The sequence below is a fragment of the Lacerta agilis genome, chromosome 9, assembly GCF_009819535.1.
Source record: "Lacerta agilis isolate rLacAgi1 chromosome 9, rLacAgi1.pri, whole genome shotgun sequence".
Lineage (NCBI taxonomy): Eukaryota > Metazoa > Chordata > Lepidosauria > Squamata > Lacertidae > Lacerta > Lacerta agilis.
The window spans coordinates 34,063,544-34,083,801 of record NC_046320.1 but is presented as its reverse complement, the minus strand read 5'-3'; the positions used below and the strand labels follow the sequence as shown (position 1 = coordinate 34,083,801).

The 20,258-nt window shown below is 39.9% G+C and overlaps 1 protein-coding gene across 7 annotated transcripts in view; it reads left to right on the top strand.

Annotated features, from left to right (window-relative positions):
- GRIA2 (glutamate ionotropic receptor AMPA type subunit 2) overlaps window positions 1–20,258 on the top strand; it is an 82,676-nt gene that overhangs the window by 55,919 nt on the left and 6,499 nt on the right. For all 7 annotated transcript variants that reach the window (XR_004427300.1, XM_033159650.1, XM_033159654.1 and 4 more), the window contains exons 7-12: window positions 4,438–4,605; window positions 4,847–4,951; window positions 12,263–12,373; window positions 13,412–13,618; window positions 14,087–14,457; window positions 18,258–18,456. Coding sequence is in view for 6 of the 7 variants with exons in the window: in XM_033159650.1 (XP_033015541.1) it covers window positions 4,438–4,605; window positions 4,847–4,951; window positions 12,263–12,373; window positions 13,412–13,618; window positions 14,087–14,457; window positions 18,258–18,456 (1,161 nt within the window). In the remaining variant the exon portion in view is untranslated. The remainder of the gene's footprint in view (window positions 1–4,437; window positions 4,606–4,846; window positions 4,952–12,262; window positions 12,374–13,411; window positions 13,619–14,086; window positions 14,458–18,257; window positions 18,457–20,258) is intronic.

Below are 20,258 nucleotides of genomic sequence, written 5' to 3'. Positions count from 1 at the left end.
CAGGATCACTCTCCTCCCGAGGAGGCTTGGGAGGGGCGCAACTTCACTCCCAAGCCTCTGCGAGGATTGCTCTCCTGCAGTGGCATGGGGGAGAGTCCCCCCCCCCCGATGGCTGGCAGTGTGCAGCTACGGCCACCCCAATACTATGTGTGGTAATTTGGGGGCGCTGGGCGGATAGTTGCACCCCAGTGCCGCATCTGCTAAAGACGGCCCTGAGTACAATAATATTATTATGCTTATTGATGGAAGCAGCATCAGATCTGTTTGGCCCTCCCTTGCCCCATCTTTGACTTTTACATCTTTGGAAAGGTTTTGCTGCCCTCCGTTTTACAATCATGACCAAATGTTACTTAGGTACGACGTCAGCGTCAGTGTAATGGTTTTTCGGATGCTACTTCTCAGGGTACAGCAACACACCTGCAGTGTCCTGATGCATTTGAAAACTTTCTTCCAAATATTTAATTTGCTATCTGTGTGAGTTTTGGAATGAAAGACGTGGGATTTGAGCTTGAGATTTGGCCAGCAGCCAGAAAAAGATGAAAATATGGAAAGGGGAAGGTGTTTGAAAATGAGGAAGGGATTGGTTCTGCAATGAGGAAGGCCAAATAAATTTTGGAAGCTGCATATTTCAGGGAATCAAATGCTTGGAAAGATGTGGGGGGATGGGATTGTCTGGCTTCTCATCTTTGCTCCCAGTGGGTATCTGGCAACATTTTGTATGATCTTAAACTCTTTAATTAATTATTTTATCTTCTGGAACAATTTGTACTCAGCCTCCCCACTGCTGTTTGTTTGGTTTTGGGTTGTGAAACTGACTATATAAATAGAGCAGGACAAGGCGAGCAGGGAGGATTTCTCCTGATCAGGCATAGGACTTACACAGCCTGATGAGACACATGTTCCCTGAGTGGTAAAGCTGCCTTGGCCCACCCCATGGTCTTATTTCTCTTCCTTCTTTGGTGCTTGCAGCAAAGCCTGGAAATGACTGCAGTGGCAAGATACCCTCCCTTCCACACCTGTCCAGGACTGTGCAGACAGTGGTACCTGTGGAGGAAGAGGAGATGGCGATGGGAGGGGGGAGCCAGTTAATCTCTTCCATATCCTCCCCGGGCTGCGTTACATTCCGCCTGCATCCACCCCACACCCCCTGAAGTGATGCTGAGATTGCTCTACCCCTCCCTGCCCTAAGCAGCGGCTGTAATTTCCAATGCCTTTAATTTATATGCTCCTTCTTAGATGCATGCCCATACTTAGGTTGAAGCAAATGCTAGTGTAAGTCTGTTTTGAGCATGTGGTCCTCCAGGCCTCTCTATGTGGCCCTTGGGGCTTTCCATAGACCACACCAATCCTTCTCCTTGTTTGCTTTTGCCTGGCTGGAATGGGTCTGTGAACTGTGAACATGTCTCATGCTTCCCTGGATGGAGAGGGTGTGTGGGGTGTGGGTGTGGGTGTGGGTGGTTTGTGTGTGCATAGAAACTTTGGGCTTTTGCATAGCTGGAATGTAACCAGCCAGAATGTAGTTCAATGGTAAGAGTTCTATCCATTCTGTAATGTTCTGCCATTGAGCTATGGTGTGCACAAAATTATTTGGGAGAAGTGGGTTATGCGTTTAAAGTGTGACCTTTCTCCTTCTCCTTTTCAAAAACACAATTTAAAGCCACAAGCTTTGACAGCAGCTTAGGAGGTGTGGTGGCATCACCACACCTACAGCCACTTCTGCTGTTGGATCACAGAGAACCTGGGGAAGGACATGAGCTGCAACTACTTGGCAAGAAGGCTAGAAACAGCTCGATTTTATTAAAAGACACAGACGAACCAGTATGTTGATCCTTAATTCAAGGGACTGGGCAAAAGCATCTTCTACTTTTGCAGCTCTGCTAATATCCTATTTCCATGCAGATGCATATAGGGTTTTGAGAAAATGGGATAAAACACAATGAGATCTACTTGGGCAATTAGGAAATGATAAGAAAGAGCAACCGCAGGATAAATCTTGAGCCTTGTGCTACACTTTTTAATACTGACACTTTGTTCTTGAATCATTAATCAGTGTATACAGGGATGAAAATATTGCATCCATATACTTAACTTTGTACAAAGGTCACAGGCCTAGAAAATAAACCACCCTACTGTTTTGTAATTAATACTAGCTAGGAGTACGTGTCATAAACCATTTTATATTTGCCTCAAGACTGCAGTTATTTCAGGGCACATATAAGTGATTACAGTAGCAGCAGGAGAAATTGCCTATCTCAGCGGTGTGCTCTAGCATAATTTAGTTACTGACTAGTCTCCAAGCAAGCAACGCTAAATCATTCCAGCAAAAGATTAAATTTGGAAAATTTTGATCTATACTGTACTCCATACATGATCAATGAATATGTGATCAAGAGAGAAGGGCAGATGGCAGCAGTAAATGCTTCTGAGCACACAAATACCCCATTGCATTATAGTGCCGGCTTTGCTATTCTGGACAGAAAAGGAAGTTGTTCAAAGTAGATAGTTCACCCCTCTCAAGTGGGGAATAGGAGTCTTATGACCCACGTCCTTTCTGTTTAAGGTGAAAGGATAAACAGGTGTTCACCATTCATGCTACTGCTGGATTCCAATACTAGTGGAAGTTGATGCAGTGAGAGGAGTCTGGTAGGCTGAAAATGATGAGGAACAAGATTATACAAGGGAAAGGCATTTGCTGGCATGATGCCTGAACCAGGAGCTTAAGATCAAGTGCCATAATAAAACCTTGCCACTAGCTTTTAGGGTTTTTTGTTCAAACTGATGAAGAAAAAGCCCTATACATGTTCCCAGTAGTATTTACCTGTACTGTTGGCTGTTTGTATTACAACTAGATTTTTTTTACAGTTAATCTTTAAACTGCACTAAAAGTTGGCATCTCATTATTGGCCCTGAAACACAAACTCCTCTCCAAGTATTAGATGCAGACTTTACAAAACTCTTGAAAATTCTCTCCTGGGGGCTTTTAAGTAGGGAAAGTGAACTTGTATATTCTGATATATAGTACCGGTAATAAAAACTATAGGAAGGCCAGTTTCACTAAATCACTGTCTTATTAGGCACACTGTAAGTGTGGCAAAACATTTCTGTTATTACAAGAAAAAATATCCAAATGATGGCAGACTCTTTAAATCTTTACGAGGTGCAGAAAATTGAACTATCTGAGTGAACAAGATTTTCATGCTTCCAGCTGTTGAACAACTGCTGCAAGATTCTAAAGAATTATTTTCAAATCCTAACTTCCTACAGATTATGGTTAGGAACACTGGGTTTTACATTATACTTTACATTATGCTGAGTCTATCCTCTTAGCTCAGCATCATGGGTTGCCAATGTTGTGCTCTCCAGATGTTGTGGACTCCATCTCCCACCATCCCTGATGCTGGCTGATGCTGGTGAGAGTTCACCATGCCTAGGACTGGGCTGCCAAGTCCTCTCCTTTGATACCAATGCTGGAGGGTGGATAAAGCTGGTTGCAGGCATGTTGCACAGTGCCTAGCTACTGTTGACTCCAGGACCCAGGGACTTTCCGGCGTGGTTTTTTCAGGGAGCTGCTGGCAGCTGCTGCTCCCCTTGTCGTTGCTCATGGGGTTAGATTAGCTAGGACTGAGTGCTGAACTGTCAACCTCATCACCACAAGGAGGACTCTCAACCTTAAGGGCTGGCAATGACAGATAGGGTATGGGAGCTGTTCTGCTTTGCTGTAGGGACCAACTTTTGCCCATCCCCACCCATTTGCCAAGCACCAATGAGCAAGGTGAGCTTGATGATCATTCTGCTTTCCTCCAGCTTGCTCATCTCTGCCCAGGCTCAACACCACATATCCACGTATCCACATATCTGCCTCTCCCCCATCTGTCACCCAGGACACCCTCAGCTGCAGGATCCACAGAGTCCAAGATGGGCTGGATGTCTTGTGCTCGGGTCCTTCATGCAGGCTTCCCACAGGCATCTGATTGGCCACTGTGAAAGCAGAATGCTGAACTAGATGAGCCATTGGCATGATCCAGCAGGGTTACCCCAGATCTGATTATACCACCCCATTGTGTGCAACCGCTGTAATTTTGGCTACATGAGTGGTGCTACTTGGAGAACTGAATCATAATTAGCATAAAGGATGGGATTACCAATGAGGTGACCCCCAGATGTTGATGGACTCTCTCAACAGCATGACCAATGACAGCATCTGGATGGCTGCAGGTTCTTCACCCTCAGCAGCTCCCCCAGTGTTGGGTAATGATAAGAAATATGCACTGGACTAAATCAGTTATATGCATTGTCAAAAAATAATAATCTCAAAGGATGTGGGAATGATCTTTACTTTCCTCCCTTCTCTTTTAACGGATGCAATCAGTTACAAATAAGTACAAAAGGCTCGTTTCTTTAACTTGTGCTAAATTAATTATATTTGCTCCTTTTCAGTACACATCAGCTCTGACCTATGATGCTGTCAAAGTGATGACTGAAGCGTTCCGTAACTTGCGTAAACAAAGGATTGAGATTACCAGAAGAGGAAATGCTGGAGACTGTCTTGCAAACCCAGCAGTGCCTTGGTCACATGGTGTAGAAATAGAAAGGGCACTGAAGCAGGTACTGTGGAATTACTGTGTATTGAATGATCTCTGAATGTCTTCAACATTAAAAATAAAAATAAAGGAAGACCAGTCAACCTGTGTATCTAACTCTTCTGCGGGGACTTCTCAGCAATGCAGAAAATGACTATTATTTGTAGAACAGTCCTCAGTACAAATAAAAATTCCGTTGATATAAAATGTATTTTGTAGACAAATCAGTTTAATGTTACCATCCTTTCCATCCTTATTTCACATAGGTTCAGGTGGAAGGGCTATCAGGAAACATAAAGTTTGATCAGAATGGAAAGAGAATTAACTATACAATAAATGTCATGGAACTCAAAAGTACTGGTCCCCGGAAGGTAATTTTGGTTCTACCTGCTTTTTGTTCTTTCCTGCTAAGTGGTATAAAAAAAAGGAGGTATCTTAATGCTGAACATACGGATATAATGCAATTAAATGCCTATCTGTAGAGGTATAAAAATGGGTTTAAAAAATGTAACAAAGATAATAATTTAAGGTAAGTAGAGTCTTTCAGTATAGTTTATATTATTTTACTTTACATCTTTCATGTTTACACTTAAAAGTAAGAGGGAATACTTTGTAGTAAAATTTAGCTTTTAAAAAGATAATGAACTCTCTGTTTTTTTTTTAATAAGATTTTATTATTTTCCAATAAAAGAAAAGGAAAACAAAATACAACATCAACACATAACATAAACATCAATAAAAACACAATCAACATTAAACATAATCAACAATAAACATAATCAACATTCAAAACAATAACAACAATAAAAACATAAAAATAACATATACAAACCTTAACCAATATCTTTCTTTGTATATTTCTTGTTTCTAACTTCTCTGTTTGGGGACTTCCCCCGTTCCCTCCACTGTCTTCAAAGAACATATACTTCTTCAAGGTAGCTTTATATATTGTTCAATTCACTTTTACCCAAGTTTTAATATACTTAGCTTTTACTTAGTCAAATATCTCAATAACTATGTATCTTATCTTAACAACCTATCTTAACATATTTTGACACATACATCTTTCACATAACAACAATTCCTCTTACCATTCATATCTAACACATATCTACCAAAGCCGATGTTCTGTCTAATTCTGCTCAAATATTCAGTTTAACTGATTTAACTAAATAGTCTTTAAATTTTTTCCACTCCTGCGACGCCTTCCCCTCCCTCTGGTCCCGGACTCTGACGGTCAGTTCTGCGAGTTCCATGTATTCCATCATCTTCATCTGCCATTCCTCCACCGTTGGTATCTCTTCACCTTTCCATGTTCTCGCCAATAAAATTCTAGCTGCTGTTGTGGCATACATGAAAAACACTCTATCCTGACTGGGTATCTCTTCATTGGTTATGCTCAGGAGAAATGCCTCTGGTTTCTTACAAAAGGTAACTTTCATTACCTTCTTAAGCTCATTGTAAATCTTATCCCAGAAAGCGCTTACCGCTGGGCATAACCACCACATATGAAAAAAGGTACCTTTCGCATGTTTACATTTCCAACATACATCTGACATTTTGGTATTCATCTTAGCAATCTTAACTGGTGTCAAGTACCATCTATAAACCATTTTCATTATGTTTTCTCTTAAACCATGACAAGCAGTAAATTTGATACCTTTTTGCCACAATCTCTCCCAGTCATCCATCATAATATTATGTCCTACATCTTTTGCCCAATCTATCATTGAGGATTTAACCAGTTCATCTTTTGTATGCCACTCTAGCAGAAGGTTATACATTTTGGAAAGGTTTTTGAAGTTCGATTCTATCAGTTCTGTTTCCAGTTTTGATTTTTCTACTTGAAAACCAACTTTTTTGTCCATTTTAAATGTTTCATAAACCTGATAATAGTGCAGCCAGTCGGGGACCTGACTTTTTACTTGATCATAGCTTTTTAGCTTAAAGGAGTCCCCTTCCTGCTGCAATATGTCCATATATCTTAACCAGTTTGCAGACATATTCGGTCTCTTATATGCCTTGGCCTCCACTGGAGAGATCCATCTAGGAGTCTTTCTCTCTAACAAGTCTTTGTATCTAGTCCAAACCTGATATAGGGATTTTCTCACAATATGAGACTTAAAAGTTCTGTGGATTTTAACCTTGTCATACCAAAGGTATGCATGCCAACCAAACATATTATCATGTCCCTCCAAGTCCAACACATCAACGTTCTCTAGTTTAAACCAATCCTTTAACCAGCAAAAGGCCGCAGCTTCAAAATAAAGCCTTAAGTCCGGCAGGGCAAAGCCTCCTCTGTCTTTAGAGTCTGTTAAAATCTTGAATTTTATTCTTGGCTTTTTGCCCTGCCATATAAATTTCGATAGGTCCTTTTGCCATTTTTTAAAACAGTCTAGTTTGTCCAAAATTGGTATGGCTTGGAATAAGAACAGCATCCTTGGTAGGACATTCATTTTAACCACTGCTATTCTTCCCATTAACGACAGTTTAAGTCTTGTCCAGATCTCCATATCTTTTTTTATCTCCATCCACAATTTTTCATAATTATCCTTATACAGGTTCAAGTTCTTGTTTGTGAGATTGATACCTAGGTATTTTACAGATTTAACAAAATTGAGGCCTGTGGCTTCTTGAATTCTTTGGATCTGTTCTGCACTCAGATTTTTACCTAAAACTTTGGTTTTCTGCTTATTTAATTTAAAGCCAGCTACAAGTCCGAATTGTTCAATTAATTCCAAGGCTCTGGGGACACTGCCTTCTGGTTCTTGCAGGGATAGCATCAAATCGTCCGCGAAGGCACGTAATTTGTATTCCTTCTCTCCCACTTTAATTCCTTTTGTCTGTTTATCTTTCCGAATCATATTCAGAAGGACTTCCAGGACCGTAATAAAAAGCAAAGGGGAGATAGGGCACCCTTGTCTTGTTCCTTTCTCTACTTCGATCTCCTCCGATATCACACTGTTTACAATGACTTTTGCTCTTTGTTCTGTGTAAATGGCCTTAATGCCATTTAAGAATTTTTCTCCAACTCCCATCTTTTCCAAATTCTTTTTCATAAATATCCAGGATACTTTGTCAAAAGCTTTCTCTGCATCAACAAACAATAGTGCTGCATCTGTGTTTATGTCTCTCTCCAGTTTTTCTAAAATGTCCACAATGATTCTCGTGTTATTACTTATTTGCCTTCCTGGCAAGAAACCTGCTTGGTCTCTATGTATATAATCTTTCAACACTCTTTTCAACCTTGTAGCCAAAACATTTGCAAAAATTTTATAATCCACATTCAAAAGGGATATTGGACGATAGTTTTTCATTAGAGTCTTATCAGTATCTGGTTTTAAAATCAGTGTGATAAAGGCTTCTTTCCACGTCTCTGGTGCCCTATCTCCTTCTAGTATTCTATTGCAAATTTCTCTTAACGGCTGTGATAGCCAGTCTTTCAATATCTTGTAATATTTTGCTGTTAATCCATCCGGTCCTGGAGCCTTCCCCAGTTGCATATTGTTTATTGCATCTTCTATTTCTTGTGTCGTTATTGGGTGGTTGAGAATTGTTAGTTTTTCCTCTGGGACCTTTTGCAATCCGTTCTTCTCCAGAAATCTGTCTATCTCTACTTCATCTATCTTCTCCTCCTTATACAGTTGTTTATAGAATCTCTGGAAGCACCATCTGATTTCCTCCGGTTTCTCTACATTTTTTCCATTTACTACCAATTTACTGATGACATTTGCCTTTTGTCTTTTCTTTAATTGCCAAGCTAGTAGTTTTCCACATTTATTTGCAGATTCAAATGTTCTTTGTTTCATCATTTTCACTTTCCATTCGATGTCTTGATTCATGATATTCGCATATTGGGATTGCAAGTATTTGATTTCTTTTTGGATTTTAACACATCTGGGATGTCCTCTTAGTTCTTTTTCCTTTTCTTTGATTAATTTCAACAGTCTCTCCATCTCTGCACTTTGTTGTTTCTTCTTTTTTGCCTTTTCACTAATGAGGAATCCTCTCATTACCGCCTTACTTGCATCCCAGGCAATCCTTTTCTCCACATCTGAATTCCAATTAATTTGAAAATATTCTTTCATCTTTTTCACCGCTCTTTCTACTAGCTTGGTATCTCTCATCAATGCATCATCCATTCTCCACCTGAAAGAATCCTTGGAAATCATTTTTAGGTTTACCTGCACCGGATTATGGTCTGAAAGCGTTTTAGGACCGATTTCTGCTTTTTGTAATTTTGGAGCCAATTCATTCGAGATCCAGATATAATCTATCCTCGACCATGACTGCTGAGATTCGCTGAAGTACGTTGCCTCTGTTTCTGTGGGATTTTTTAATCTCCAAGAATCTACCAAATTCAAATTGTCCACCATTTCAAAAAAAGTCTTTGGGAGTTTCCCATCATTTGTTAATTTTGTTCTTTGAGATCTGTCCATTAATGTGGAAACTGCCCCATTAAAATCTCCAAGGCAAACTACCTTATAGTCCAAATAGTCCAGCAGCAAATCATGAATTTTTTTGTAAAAAATCGACTTTCCATCATTTGGTGCATAAAGTCCCAGAATCAAAAATTTTTCGCCTTGTACATTAATTTCAATTGCGATGTATCTCCCTTCTTCATCTTTAAATAGCTGTCTTGGGCTATATTTCTCCTTTGCATAAATCACTACTCCTCTCTTCTTGACCTTATCCGATGATATGAACTCTTGGCCTAATTTTTTATTCTGTAGCAATCTTCTGTGACGCCGAACTATGTGGGTTTCCTGTAGACATATTATATCCAAATTCTTCTTTTCTATGCTGTAAAACACTCTGCGTCTCTTTGGTCTCTGATTTAATCCCCGAACATTCCAAGTCATTAACTTGAGCGCCATTTCTTTGTTTATTCCTCTCCTCCAGTTGCCTGTCCTTTCTTATCTTGTTCTGGATCTTGGCTTGGTCCTGGTGGTCCCGGCGGTGGTGGGAATACTTCTGGAAACTTGTAAAGCTGTGCTGGATCCAATGGAGTTCCTTTGAAATGTTCCAGATGCTTGTCCAAAAACTTTTGCTTATCCGCCAGGGACCTTATTCTTATCTTTTTCCCTTCAAACGTGAATGCCAGGCCTTCTGGAAATTCCCAACTGAAGGAGATTTTTCTTCTTCTTAGCTCCGTCACCAGGTCGTTATAAGGAGCTCTTTTATCTAAAAAGAATCTGGGGATATCCTTGTAAAAAATTACTTTATTCTGCTGTACCACCAGGTTGTTTCTGTAGTGTAAATCCAGAAAGTAGTCTCTGTCGTGTCTATCGTGTAGCACAATCAAACAGTCACTGACTGTTTTAGTGCTTTTCTTTCCTCTGGAACCTCTTGGTCCAAATCTGAAGGCCTTCACTATGCGTGCTGAGACGTTTACCTCTTCTAACTCCCAAAAAGTCGAGAATAGTTCCACAATATAGGCTTTCAGGTCTTCCCCCTCCAATTCTGGAAGACCCCTTATTCTTAGGTTTCCTTCTCTCTGATGTAGTTGCAGAAAAGCAAGAGACTCTTCCACAGTCCTCTGTCGTGTTCCAATATTTTCGATCTGCTCCAAATCCAAATTGTCCAATTTTTCCTCCACCTTTTTTATTTTTTCTCTGACCACTTTAATTTCCTCCGAGTCCTTTTTTAACGTGGTCACCTCCTGCCCAATTTTATTAATTTCGTCTCTGTTCTTTCTTACGTTTTCCTCAATTTGGCCAATCGATTTTTCTAACGTTTGGGTGGAGGCTTTAATATCGGCCTTAATATCCACTTGGAGCTTTTCTATTGCAGAGTTAACTGTTGTATTCACTGATGCACCAATGGCATTCACCGATTCTTGTGTTTGCTTCAACCCTTCGGTGACACTTTTCAAGCCTTCTGCAATTTCTGCCACACTTGCAGCCAATTTCTCCATTTGTTCCTGAAGAGTTAAGGAAACAGAGCCTTTCCTTTTTTCAGAGCCAGTTCCTTTAGATCTAGTTTCCATTCCCTGTGGGCTCTGCAACTGTAATCTCAAGGTCACTCCAGTTGCTATAGTAACAATCTCAGACATTCACAGCAGAAGACCAACAGTCCCAAAAGTAAACACCAGGTGGCCTGCAGCTAGCTTTCTGAGAACAAAGAGGCTGCTGAGCCAGGAGTCCACAATAGTCCATTAATCCAACTTTTAGGCAAAGAGTTCAGATTTTTCAGAATTGTAAATTCCTTAAAGCCAAGAAGAGTCTATTTTAAAATAGCCCAAGCCAGTAACTGTTTTCTCACTTGCAGTGTAACCACCAAGTCTTTAAAGTAGCTTGTATCTGGCTGTAAAAGAGTCAAAGTATCTCCACTGGTAAACAGTCACTGTAACACTAGGGTCCCAACAAAGAAAAAATGGCAACAATATATTGCAGCCCGCTACTGACCCGGAATCCTAGTCCAGAGGGGGAGCGGTGTCTTCTTTTGCCATATCAACTGTTTTTAAGTCTTTAAACAGCCTTTAAACAACTTTTAAGTAACTTTTAAAAAGTTTAGCAGAGTTCGCAAAACTTTCCCGTTAGCCGCGGCTTTGATCCTTTAGCGCTACCAAGCTCGCGCAAACAGTTCAAAGGGAACAGGCTTCCTTTTGGAGTTTCCTCTGCAAGCAGTGCTCTTTAAACTTGTAAAATAGTCCAAATTTTTAACTTACAGAGTTTCTTTGGAAGTTTCTATGTAGGAAGTGCCGGGTGCTCAGGTCTGGCGGGATCGCTGCTTTGATCCTCCGCAGGCAGCCGCTTCTTCAGTCCCGTGCTGGGGCTCCGCTCGCCCGATTCTCCCCCTTACGAGGGTAAATCAGGAGCGGAGACAGCACGTCTGGGACCCACGAAGCCGTCGGTCCACGGGACGCTCTTCCCGTGGCTTTAAGGGACCCGTGGCGCAGGCACGGAGCTCCCTATCGCCTAACGGAGGACGGAGCCGTCGGACTCCCGTCCGCCATTGACTCGGCACCTAACCGGAAGTCTCGATAATGAACTCTCTGAAAGGGGTAGAATTTTCTGTTTGTTTGTTTTTTATCCTGACATGTAACCAGGGTCTGGTTTTCATAGCTCTGGAAGTCATTTAGTAAACAATAGAAAATTATTGTTTACTGCAAATGAGCAGCATGCTGGTTCACATGTCTCAATCATATGCCCTTTGTTCTTTTCCTACTCTTCCTTGTCCAAAGCCAAGAGGACACAAACTGAAGCGTTAAATGTGCACCTTTTTGTGGTTTCCTTCTCTCCAAAGAGACTTCAATAAGAAGCCAGTTTACTGTATTTTGTTTCTTTAGCGGTAGGGGACACCGTGGATGTTAGTTCACATGTAAACACAAAGCCAGCACTGTGATGTGTTTTGTCCCAGCTGAGGATAAGTAAGAGTGGAAAAGGAACAAAGCAAGCATGATTGAGCTGTACCTACCAGCATGCTGCATATTCATGTTAAATCACAGGACATTTTAAACTATGACTTACCTTTAAACTATGGATCAATGTGGGAATGAGGAATTCCTTTTATGTTTGATGGACCTCTGAATAATAATGATAATAATGCAGCTGTTATTCACTCTTGATTACAGCTTTAGGCAGGAATTGGGTATGTGAATGCAGTTTATCAAAAATCATGCTTATAAACAAAAATATGCATTTGTTTGCCCTGAATGCAACCTGCAACTTTTTTTTCAGATTGGATACTGGAGTGAAATGGACAGAATGGTTGTGAATCCAATTGAATGTCCATCTTGCAATGAATCCTCGGGATTAGAGAATAAGACTATTATTGTCACAACTATTTTGGTAATTAAACACGTTTTTTGTGAAATGGATAGTCTAAGTTGCAACCTTATCATTCATTCTTGGTCTATATTGGAATAAGTCATGCCTAGCTGACTTTATTCCTGTGTACTTGTGAAAGGTTGAGGAACAAGAGGAAAATGTTGGGTGCCGTTTGCCTGTTGCTGCAGAATCGTTTGGAGGATTTTGAAACATGTCTATGCTTTTATTTATTTACTTTTTTAAATAGCAGGATTTGTGGTGGATAAGCTTATTTTTTTAAAAAAGTAACTAAAAATTTCAAGGGAACCAATTTCAAGGAAGCATTCTTCTGTTGTAGCAGGACTATGTGCTTTGATTTTGTGCTAAAATTGTTACACGATAGAGGTTGTTAAGCCAGGAACAAATGCAAAGCTCTTTCTCTCTAGTCAATTTCAATCCACTAAGCAAAAGAATGTGACATTTTCCCTTATCACTTTAAAATAGCAAAATCATATATAGTCATATAGTAGGAATGTCAATGTTGTTTAATTAGTAAGCTAATCATTGTTCAGAGTTGTTCATTCAAGGCTTAACTGTTCTGGATTATATATTAAAGGAACCAACAATTTGTCAACATTTGATGGTGGTAAGATTTTTTTTTAAACAGCTTTATTTATTGTAAGTTTTATATGATGAGTTGTGGGTCTGGTGGTAACAGAGGTGTGAAATACTATGGAATAAGCAGGAATGATCCAATGCAGCTCTCTTTTTTTAGAAGGCTAACTACCGGTAAATAAAAAATTTAAAAACTCTTTCTTTACTTGTCAACATACAGTTTATTAATGCTGATGAGAATTATGAATGCACCTTTGAAAACGCCTCTCTACCTGTAAGGCTTGCTGCAACTGTGAAGACATGTTATTGTGATGATGGATAAATAAACAATCCTGAATGTTTCGGGCGGGGGGGATACAGGTTTTTTATTGTTTTATTCAATGCACTTCGAACCCTGTACACAAAGAATAGATAACTAACATGGCATCCTTTTTTGAATAGCTAAAGCCAAGTTTCTCTGTACAGGAATCTCCTTATGTTATGAAGAAAAAAAATTTTGAATTGCTTGACGGAAATGATGCCTATGAGGGCTACTGTGTGGACTTAGCTGCAGAAATTGCCAAACACTGTGGGTTCAAGTACAAACTCACAATTGTTGGGGATCGCAAGTATGGGGCCAGGGATGCAGAAACAAAAATCTGGAATGGAATGGTTGGAGAACTTGTTTATGGGGTAAGAGACGTTTTTAACCATTGCAAGTAGCTATGACTAACGGAGATCAGGTTAGCGCATGTTGGTATCACAGCTGTTTGTGTGGATCAAAGTGAGACTTAAATGGGCATTTGAAAAGAGGTCAATATCTCTGCATTTCATCATCTTTTCCTTCAAATCAAAACTTCTCTGCACTCAAATGTCATAAAAATTAAGGAGCTGTGGCCTGACAATGTTGTTTGGTGTGTGATTAGAAAGAGGTATCATTTGCATGATAAAAGTGAAGCCACATGGTACTGTGTATGTTAGGAAGTAGACTATTGTAGGCAGTTTGCTTAGTAGTTTATTCCTCAGTGGGATGCTAGAATTGAAATTAGTATTACCCATGTCCCTGCTGTTGCATTCTTCATCTGCGATGCAGAAAAGCAATAAAGCCATTCCCTTGTTAAATATTGAATAAGTTATTATTTTGTTTTGCTTCCATTACAGAAAGCCGATATTGCAATTGCTCCATTAACTATAACGTTGGTGAGAGAAGAAGTGATTGACTTCTCAAAGCCCTTTATGAGCCTTGGTATATCTATAATGATCAAGAAGCCTCAGAAGTCCAAGCCAGGAGTGTTTTCCTTTCTTGATCCCTTAGCGTATGAGATCTGGATGTGCATTGTTTTTGCCTACATTGGGGTCAGTGTTGTTTTATTCCTGGTCAGCAGATTTAGCCCATACGAGTGGCACACTGAGGAGTTTGAAGATGGAAGACCAACCTCAAGTAACGAATCAACTAATGAATTTGGGATATTTAATAGTCTCTGGTTTTCCTTGGGTGCCTTTATGCAGCAAGGATGCGATATTTCGCCAAGGTTGGTTACACACCCATTTCAGCTTTGTGCATTTTGGGTCTCACTCCGGAAGTTCATGGTGCATATAGATTCAGTCTCAAGAAATGCCAGCTGTTGACATGTTTTTCAAAATCATCCACAGCCCTTTAGATGGAAACAACTTCTCCCGATGCAGACCAGTGGGCTGTTCAATTGGTTTCCTCCGAGCATCGGTCCTGCCTTGCCCTAGTGGACTTATATGCACCATGCAGAGGCCATAAAATGCACGAGGTCCCCCTCATTCCATGCCTTCTTGGAGGGGTACCGTGTTTTTGCTGCATATTCCCATTCACAGCCAACGGTGCATTGATTTCACAGATGCTGTAATGGGAAAAAGGGTAACACACAATTAATGAGCTGTGGAAGGAGTGCTTTCCCCTCCACAAGCCATTTTACACAGCATCCTGCCTATTGCTTAAACTCCCCATCTCCTTTCAGGAAAATCACTGGAATCAAAAATAGAAAGGTCTTCTGATAACTCAATAGTCATGTGAACCAGGTACAACAAACTTGGCAAGAGTGGGTGGTTAGGACATCCTGGAGAGAGATAAAATCCAGGGTGATTTGTTAGATTTTGATCTTGGTGTTTGGTTTTAAGCCACGAGTATCTACAGCTCAAATTATAATTTATTATGCCCATGCTTTTTTTAACATGTTTCCTTTTGTAGTGTTATCAGCTATTCCATTACCCTTCTGCAACTGCGGCCTAAGCTCAACAGCTCTGTTGGGCACCTGTTGATGCATCATGTTGAGTATGTGAACTGTATCAAAGCTGAAATTCATTTAGCACTTGGCCCAGAGGGTGGCAAGTTTGGGCATTGGCTAGGGTCCAGCAGAGGACCCAACCATCATAGCAGTGCTACTTTTTTATAGTGTATTTCAAAAAAGATCAGAAATAAAATTCTCAGTTGCATGTCCCCATCACATCTTCCAGGTTAGCACCCCGCTTGATCACAGACTTCCAAATTCTGGAGCCAATACTGAGTTCATTCAAGGAAATGGAAGTAAGAATGCATTGTTAAGCAAGCAGCTTACTGATGTCTGATATTTAGGACATCTTAGTATAGCTGTGGTAGAGGAATCTAGCTTTCTCCCTTTCAATATACATATTTGGAAAAGTGAATTTTAGAGAACGTTATAAATAACCCAACTTTTAACACAGGTTTTTCTCATTTAGAAAACTAGTCCAGGAGTTAAACCAGTATCTATTAATAGATACTCTAAATCCTAACTGAAAAGCAAATTAAAATTTCATAAATATTAATGCCTGACAAAGTAGACACTGAAAGGTTTGGGAAGATCGTGAAATGAGAGATCAGCTGCAAAACGATTTGCAGTATATGCCACCTTGAAGCTAAATATGCAGGTTAGAGCATAAGGCTAATTAATATGATGACGAGGCATAAAACAGATCTAACCAAGTCAAAAATTTAAAACTTTGCATTTATGTAGCATATTGTCTTACTGTAATAAACACAACAGCCATGTAAGGCCAGCCAATATTTGTTATACTCAAATTACAGATGGGGAGAGAGGCTGAAAGAGAGAGAGCCTTGCCTAAAGCCAATAAGTGAGTTCACGGCATAAATTTTTAAAGGGGATTTTTTTTTTTTAATGATGCAGAACGCAGTCTCTTAGCAATTATGTTACAGTAGCTCTCTATATTCAAATTTATGACTGACCCAGACAAGACAGAACATTGCCTTCAGGGGAGAGGCGTGCTAGCATCCATTTCTGGTTGTAAAAACAAGCATATTATGAGTTTGCTGACTCCATTGTGCTTGAGTGGCAATAAAATGAACTTTATGATTTTAAGTAGTCCCAAAGGGTGTCAGTCAAAGAATTAAGAACCATGCATATAAAAATATTTCCTTTTTATTTTCTGAAAAGTGATATAAGTACACCAAGAAAGGAAAAGGTTGCTATGCTCACTTGAATGCTGCTGAAAAACTCTCTCGCGTGTCAGTGCTCCGGTAACATCTAAAAGCTGCTTAGGATGCAATCCTGGGCCCATGGAGCCAACAGTGAATTCATTGCACCCCTGAGTTGACATGCTGATGTTTGTGCTGACAATGCACAAGATGCTGGCCTGAGGATTCGGCACACATTGTGGCGATTATGAATGGCAGAGATCTTCTGCTTAGAGCGTTGCTTGTAAGGAAGAGCTTCCAACTGGCAGCCACGTGGGATTGCAAGAAATTTGGCCACATTCCTGATTTTTGCCAAATCATTTCCAAGGGGGCCTCCTAGTAGGGCTTTTGCCTCTGCAGGATACATGCATGCATAAATCGTTTTATTTGTATGTTGCCTTTCCATAGTTAGCAGCGGTCAGCAAACTTTTTCAGCAGGGGGGCAGTCCACTGTCCCTCAGACCTTGTGGGGGGCAGACTATTTTGGGGGGGGGATGAACGAATACCTATGTCCCACAAATAACCCAGAGATGCATTTTAAATAAAAGGACACATTCTACTCATGTAAAAACACACTGATTCCCAGACCATCTGTGGGCCAGATTTAGAAGGCGATTGGGCCGGATCCAGCCCCTGCGCCTTAGTTTGCCTACCCATGGTTAAAACCATGCTCAAGACAGCTTACAACATGAAAAAATGCATAATTACAAAAATAACAAAAGTAGTCATAAACAGCAAGTGAAACATCAATAAGTACACAACCAAATCGAACAAATTCCTCACAAATCACAACAAAGTAATTAATAACAGCAGCATCTCCACCTGCTCTCCCCCCCCCCCAAAAAAAACCTAAACAAAACTCTTGGTCCTAGAATGAAAAGTTAATATTAATCAGAAAATGCAAGGCTTCCAAAGAAAGTTTTACACATTTTTAAAGTGATGTCACAATAGGCCATGTTGCTAGCAGCTCTTCCGAAACACTTAGAAAGGTGAATTAAGAGTTGTTCTGTTGCTTATATATTGTCTTGTATTTCTGTAAGGACTTAGATTATTATTTTGATTGTCAGTTGTTCATGTACATTTTATTTTTGAGCAATTCACCTAAGTATGAATGCAGTGCATGGCAGTAATTGTTTGAAAAGCTAAACTTAAACGTGATGGTGTGGTGTCGAAATTAGGCTTCCCAGTCCAACAATTCTCTTGCTTCTTGTGGTATATGTTTGATTGTTCAATTGCATCTGCCCTCCGTGCTAGGATTTTCTAAAGGAGTGCAATGGAGAGCATATGGGACTTTGTACCAAGGACATTACTTGTTATTTTATTCAGTCAAAATATAGTTTATACCACTGAATCCACTGCAGCTGAAATTGTTGATTTTTACATAGTAGACATGATCTGGTGGAAATGGGAAAACTTAGACCAAAAAGCCTATAACTGATCTTGCCTGCCTTTCTTGTATACGTGCTTGAGCCGTCACAAAAAGTTCACCTGAGTTATCATGAAAACCTTACTTTTTTAATATGGCTATTATGTTATTTTAGCAGCTTTCTTTTCCAGGGTTCTCCGACCAGTGAAGGACTGATGAGCTAGTACTTTGCTCCTGTACATTTATCTCAAGACGGAGTCCTGAATTTAGTGACACCACTTGAGCTGAGTAAAATTATCCTAGCAAAACTATAGTATGTTTTTAATTTCCTATTTCAGTAGCATGCATTGAAACTGAGAGGAGAGGAAAAAAACACACTTAAGGTAGCAAGGAAAAACCAACATTTCCCTGCGTTGCACAATGCAGCATATACATAAACTAGGTGACTTGTATTCCTTTCAGGACATTCATTTTATTTTACAAATCCATTTCATACTTGTTATTAGATCCTTGTCTGGGCGCATTGTTGGAGGCGTGTGGTGGTTCTTTACCCTGATCATAATCTCATCCTACACGGCTAACCTAGCTGCCTTCCTGACGGTAGAGAGGATGGTATCTCCCATTGAGAGTGCCGAGGATTTGTCTAAACAATCAGAAATTGCTTATGGGACATTAGATTCCGGCTCAACAAAAGAATTCTTTAGGGTAAGAGTCTTCTTTTGGTCTGAAATATTAAAGGTTTGTCCCCCCCCTTCTCTGCACTTTTCTGAAATTAAGTAATAAATAAGATCCATTCTTGGTGTTGTGATTTAATAATTCAATGCATGTTCTAAATGAGTGCCAACTAGTAATTCAGCTGCCAAATGTAACTCCCTGCAGAGCTGAAATAAAGAGGACAGCTCACTTGCATTTAATATAAGCCACGACTTCCTTAAATATAGCAAGCTAACGGGTATGGAGAGTATGAAGGAGAAATTGTACATCTCCATCATGTTATGTGGGTTTCAACAACAGTGGCAGCAGAAGGAAATGTGCATGTAGGTTTCAGATCTGTAATGCTTGCATTTTGTTTATAATCTGTTGTTGTTTGAAAACGAGAAATAAATGCAATAGCCAAAGTCTAGCTTTGAAATATCTCAGAAATATCTAATGTATGCATACATACATACATACGCGTACTTTACACAGTTTGCAACATTAATGCATGGTTTGTTTGTTTTTAATCACACTGATGAGTATTAGGAGACTTTGAAGCCATCGTCCTGTTCAGACTTTAAACCTACTTCACAGCTGAAGTTCTACTGCATGCGATCGCAGCTCAAGTTTTAGTACATTTTGAGTTATTTCTGTAAATGACATGCTAATTATAGAATCTCATTTTGAGAATAATAGATCGTAGTAAGACAAAATGGGAACGTTATCTGATGGCCAACAAGATATGTAGATTGCTAATTAATTTGATAACTCCTTCATAATTGAAATTCTTAATTGAGTGTCTCTAGGAAAGAGCACTCTTTAATGAAAACAGCATAATGAATATAAATGGAGCACACTGCTAAAACAGATTGATTTATGGTCTTTTCAACCCCAAAGCTAGAAAGCTGTAATAGAAGTGGGATATACCTTTGATTACTGTCCGGAAGCTTTGTCCGGTGTGAATGTGGGGGACCACAGAGGAAATTACCGGCAACGTATTACTTCGTTTGATGCTTCACAATCTATCCTATTGTCAGTTCAATTATTTCAATTCATAAACTGCCTATTCTCCTGTGGTGTATTGTAAATTCTAATACATAGGGGAGCTCCTTCTAGAAGCCATAGTTGGCGTGAAAATTCCAATGATCAGTTGTGTAAGATTTTGCCATGGGCATGTTACTAATTAATGACTCACTACCACAAGATGCAGTGATGGCCACCAACTTGGTTGAAGTTAAAAGGGTTTAGGCAAATTCATACAGGACAATGCTATAAAGTTTTATGGTTCCCCTTTTCCCGAAACTTACTCCTGAAAAATGATGGGGGAAGCCAGCAATGAGGTACTTTAACAGCAGCAGAGGTGGGCAAGGAAGTTTAATAGGCTCATTTTAATGACCTAGGCACTCCTACAGTGTCCATCACTACCAGACAAGGTCCGTTGTCTTTCCAAGTCAGTGCCAAGAGGGCATTTGAAAATATAACTTCGAGTCTTCCTGTAATTAAGAATAGTCTCTGTGCACATCAAATAGTCTTTGCTGCTGTACTGCTTGCTTCCGCTGTTGGCGATCCTCCTTTTCCCATTGCAATAATAAGTTTTAAGAAAGCTGGACAGAGCTGGCTGTCAGAGAGGAGGACTAGGAGCAGGCAAGAGCTTTATTGGTCCAATCTTTCCAAGACAGTTGGACTTTGTTTATATTGAGAGGAGGGTTTTGAACTGCAATTTTTTTTCTGAACCTTTTCCCACACCACACATTCCATTCATTTAAGCATGTCTGGCATTCAGTTACTTGCAGATGTCTGCTCAGAAGTAA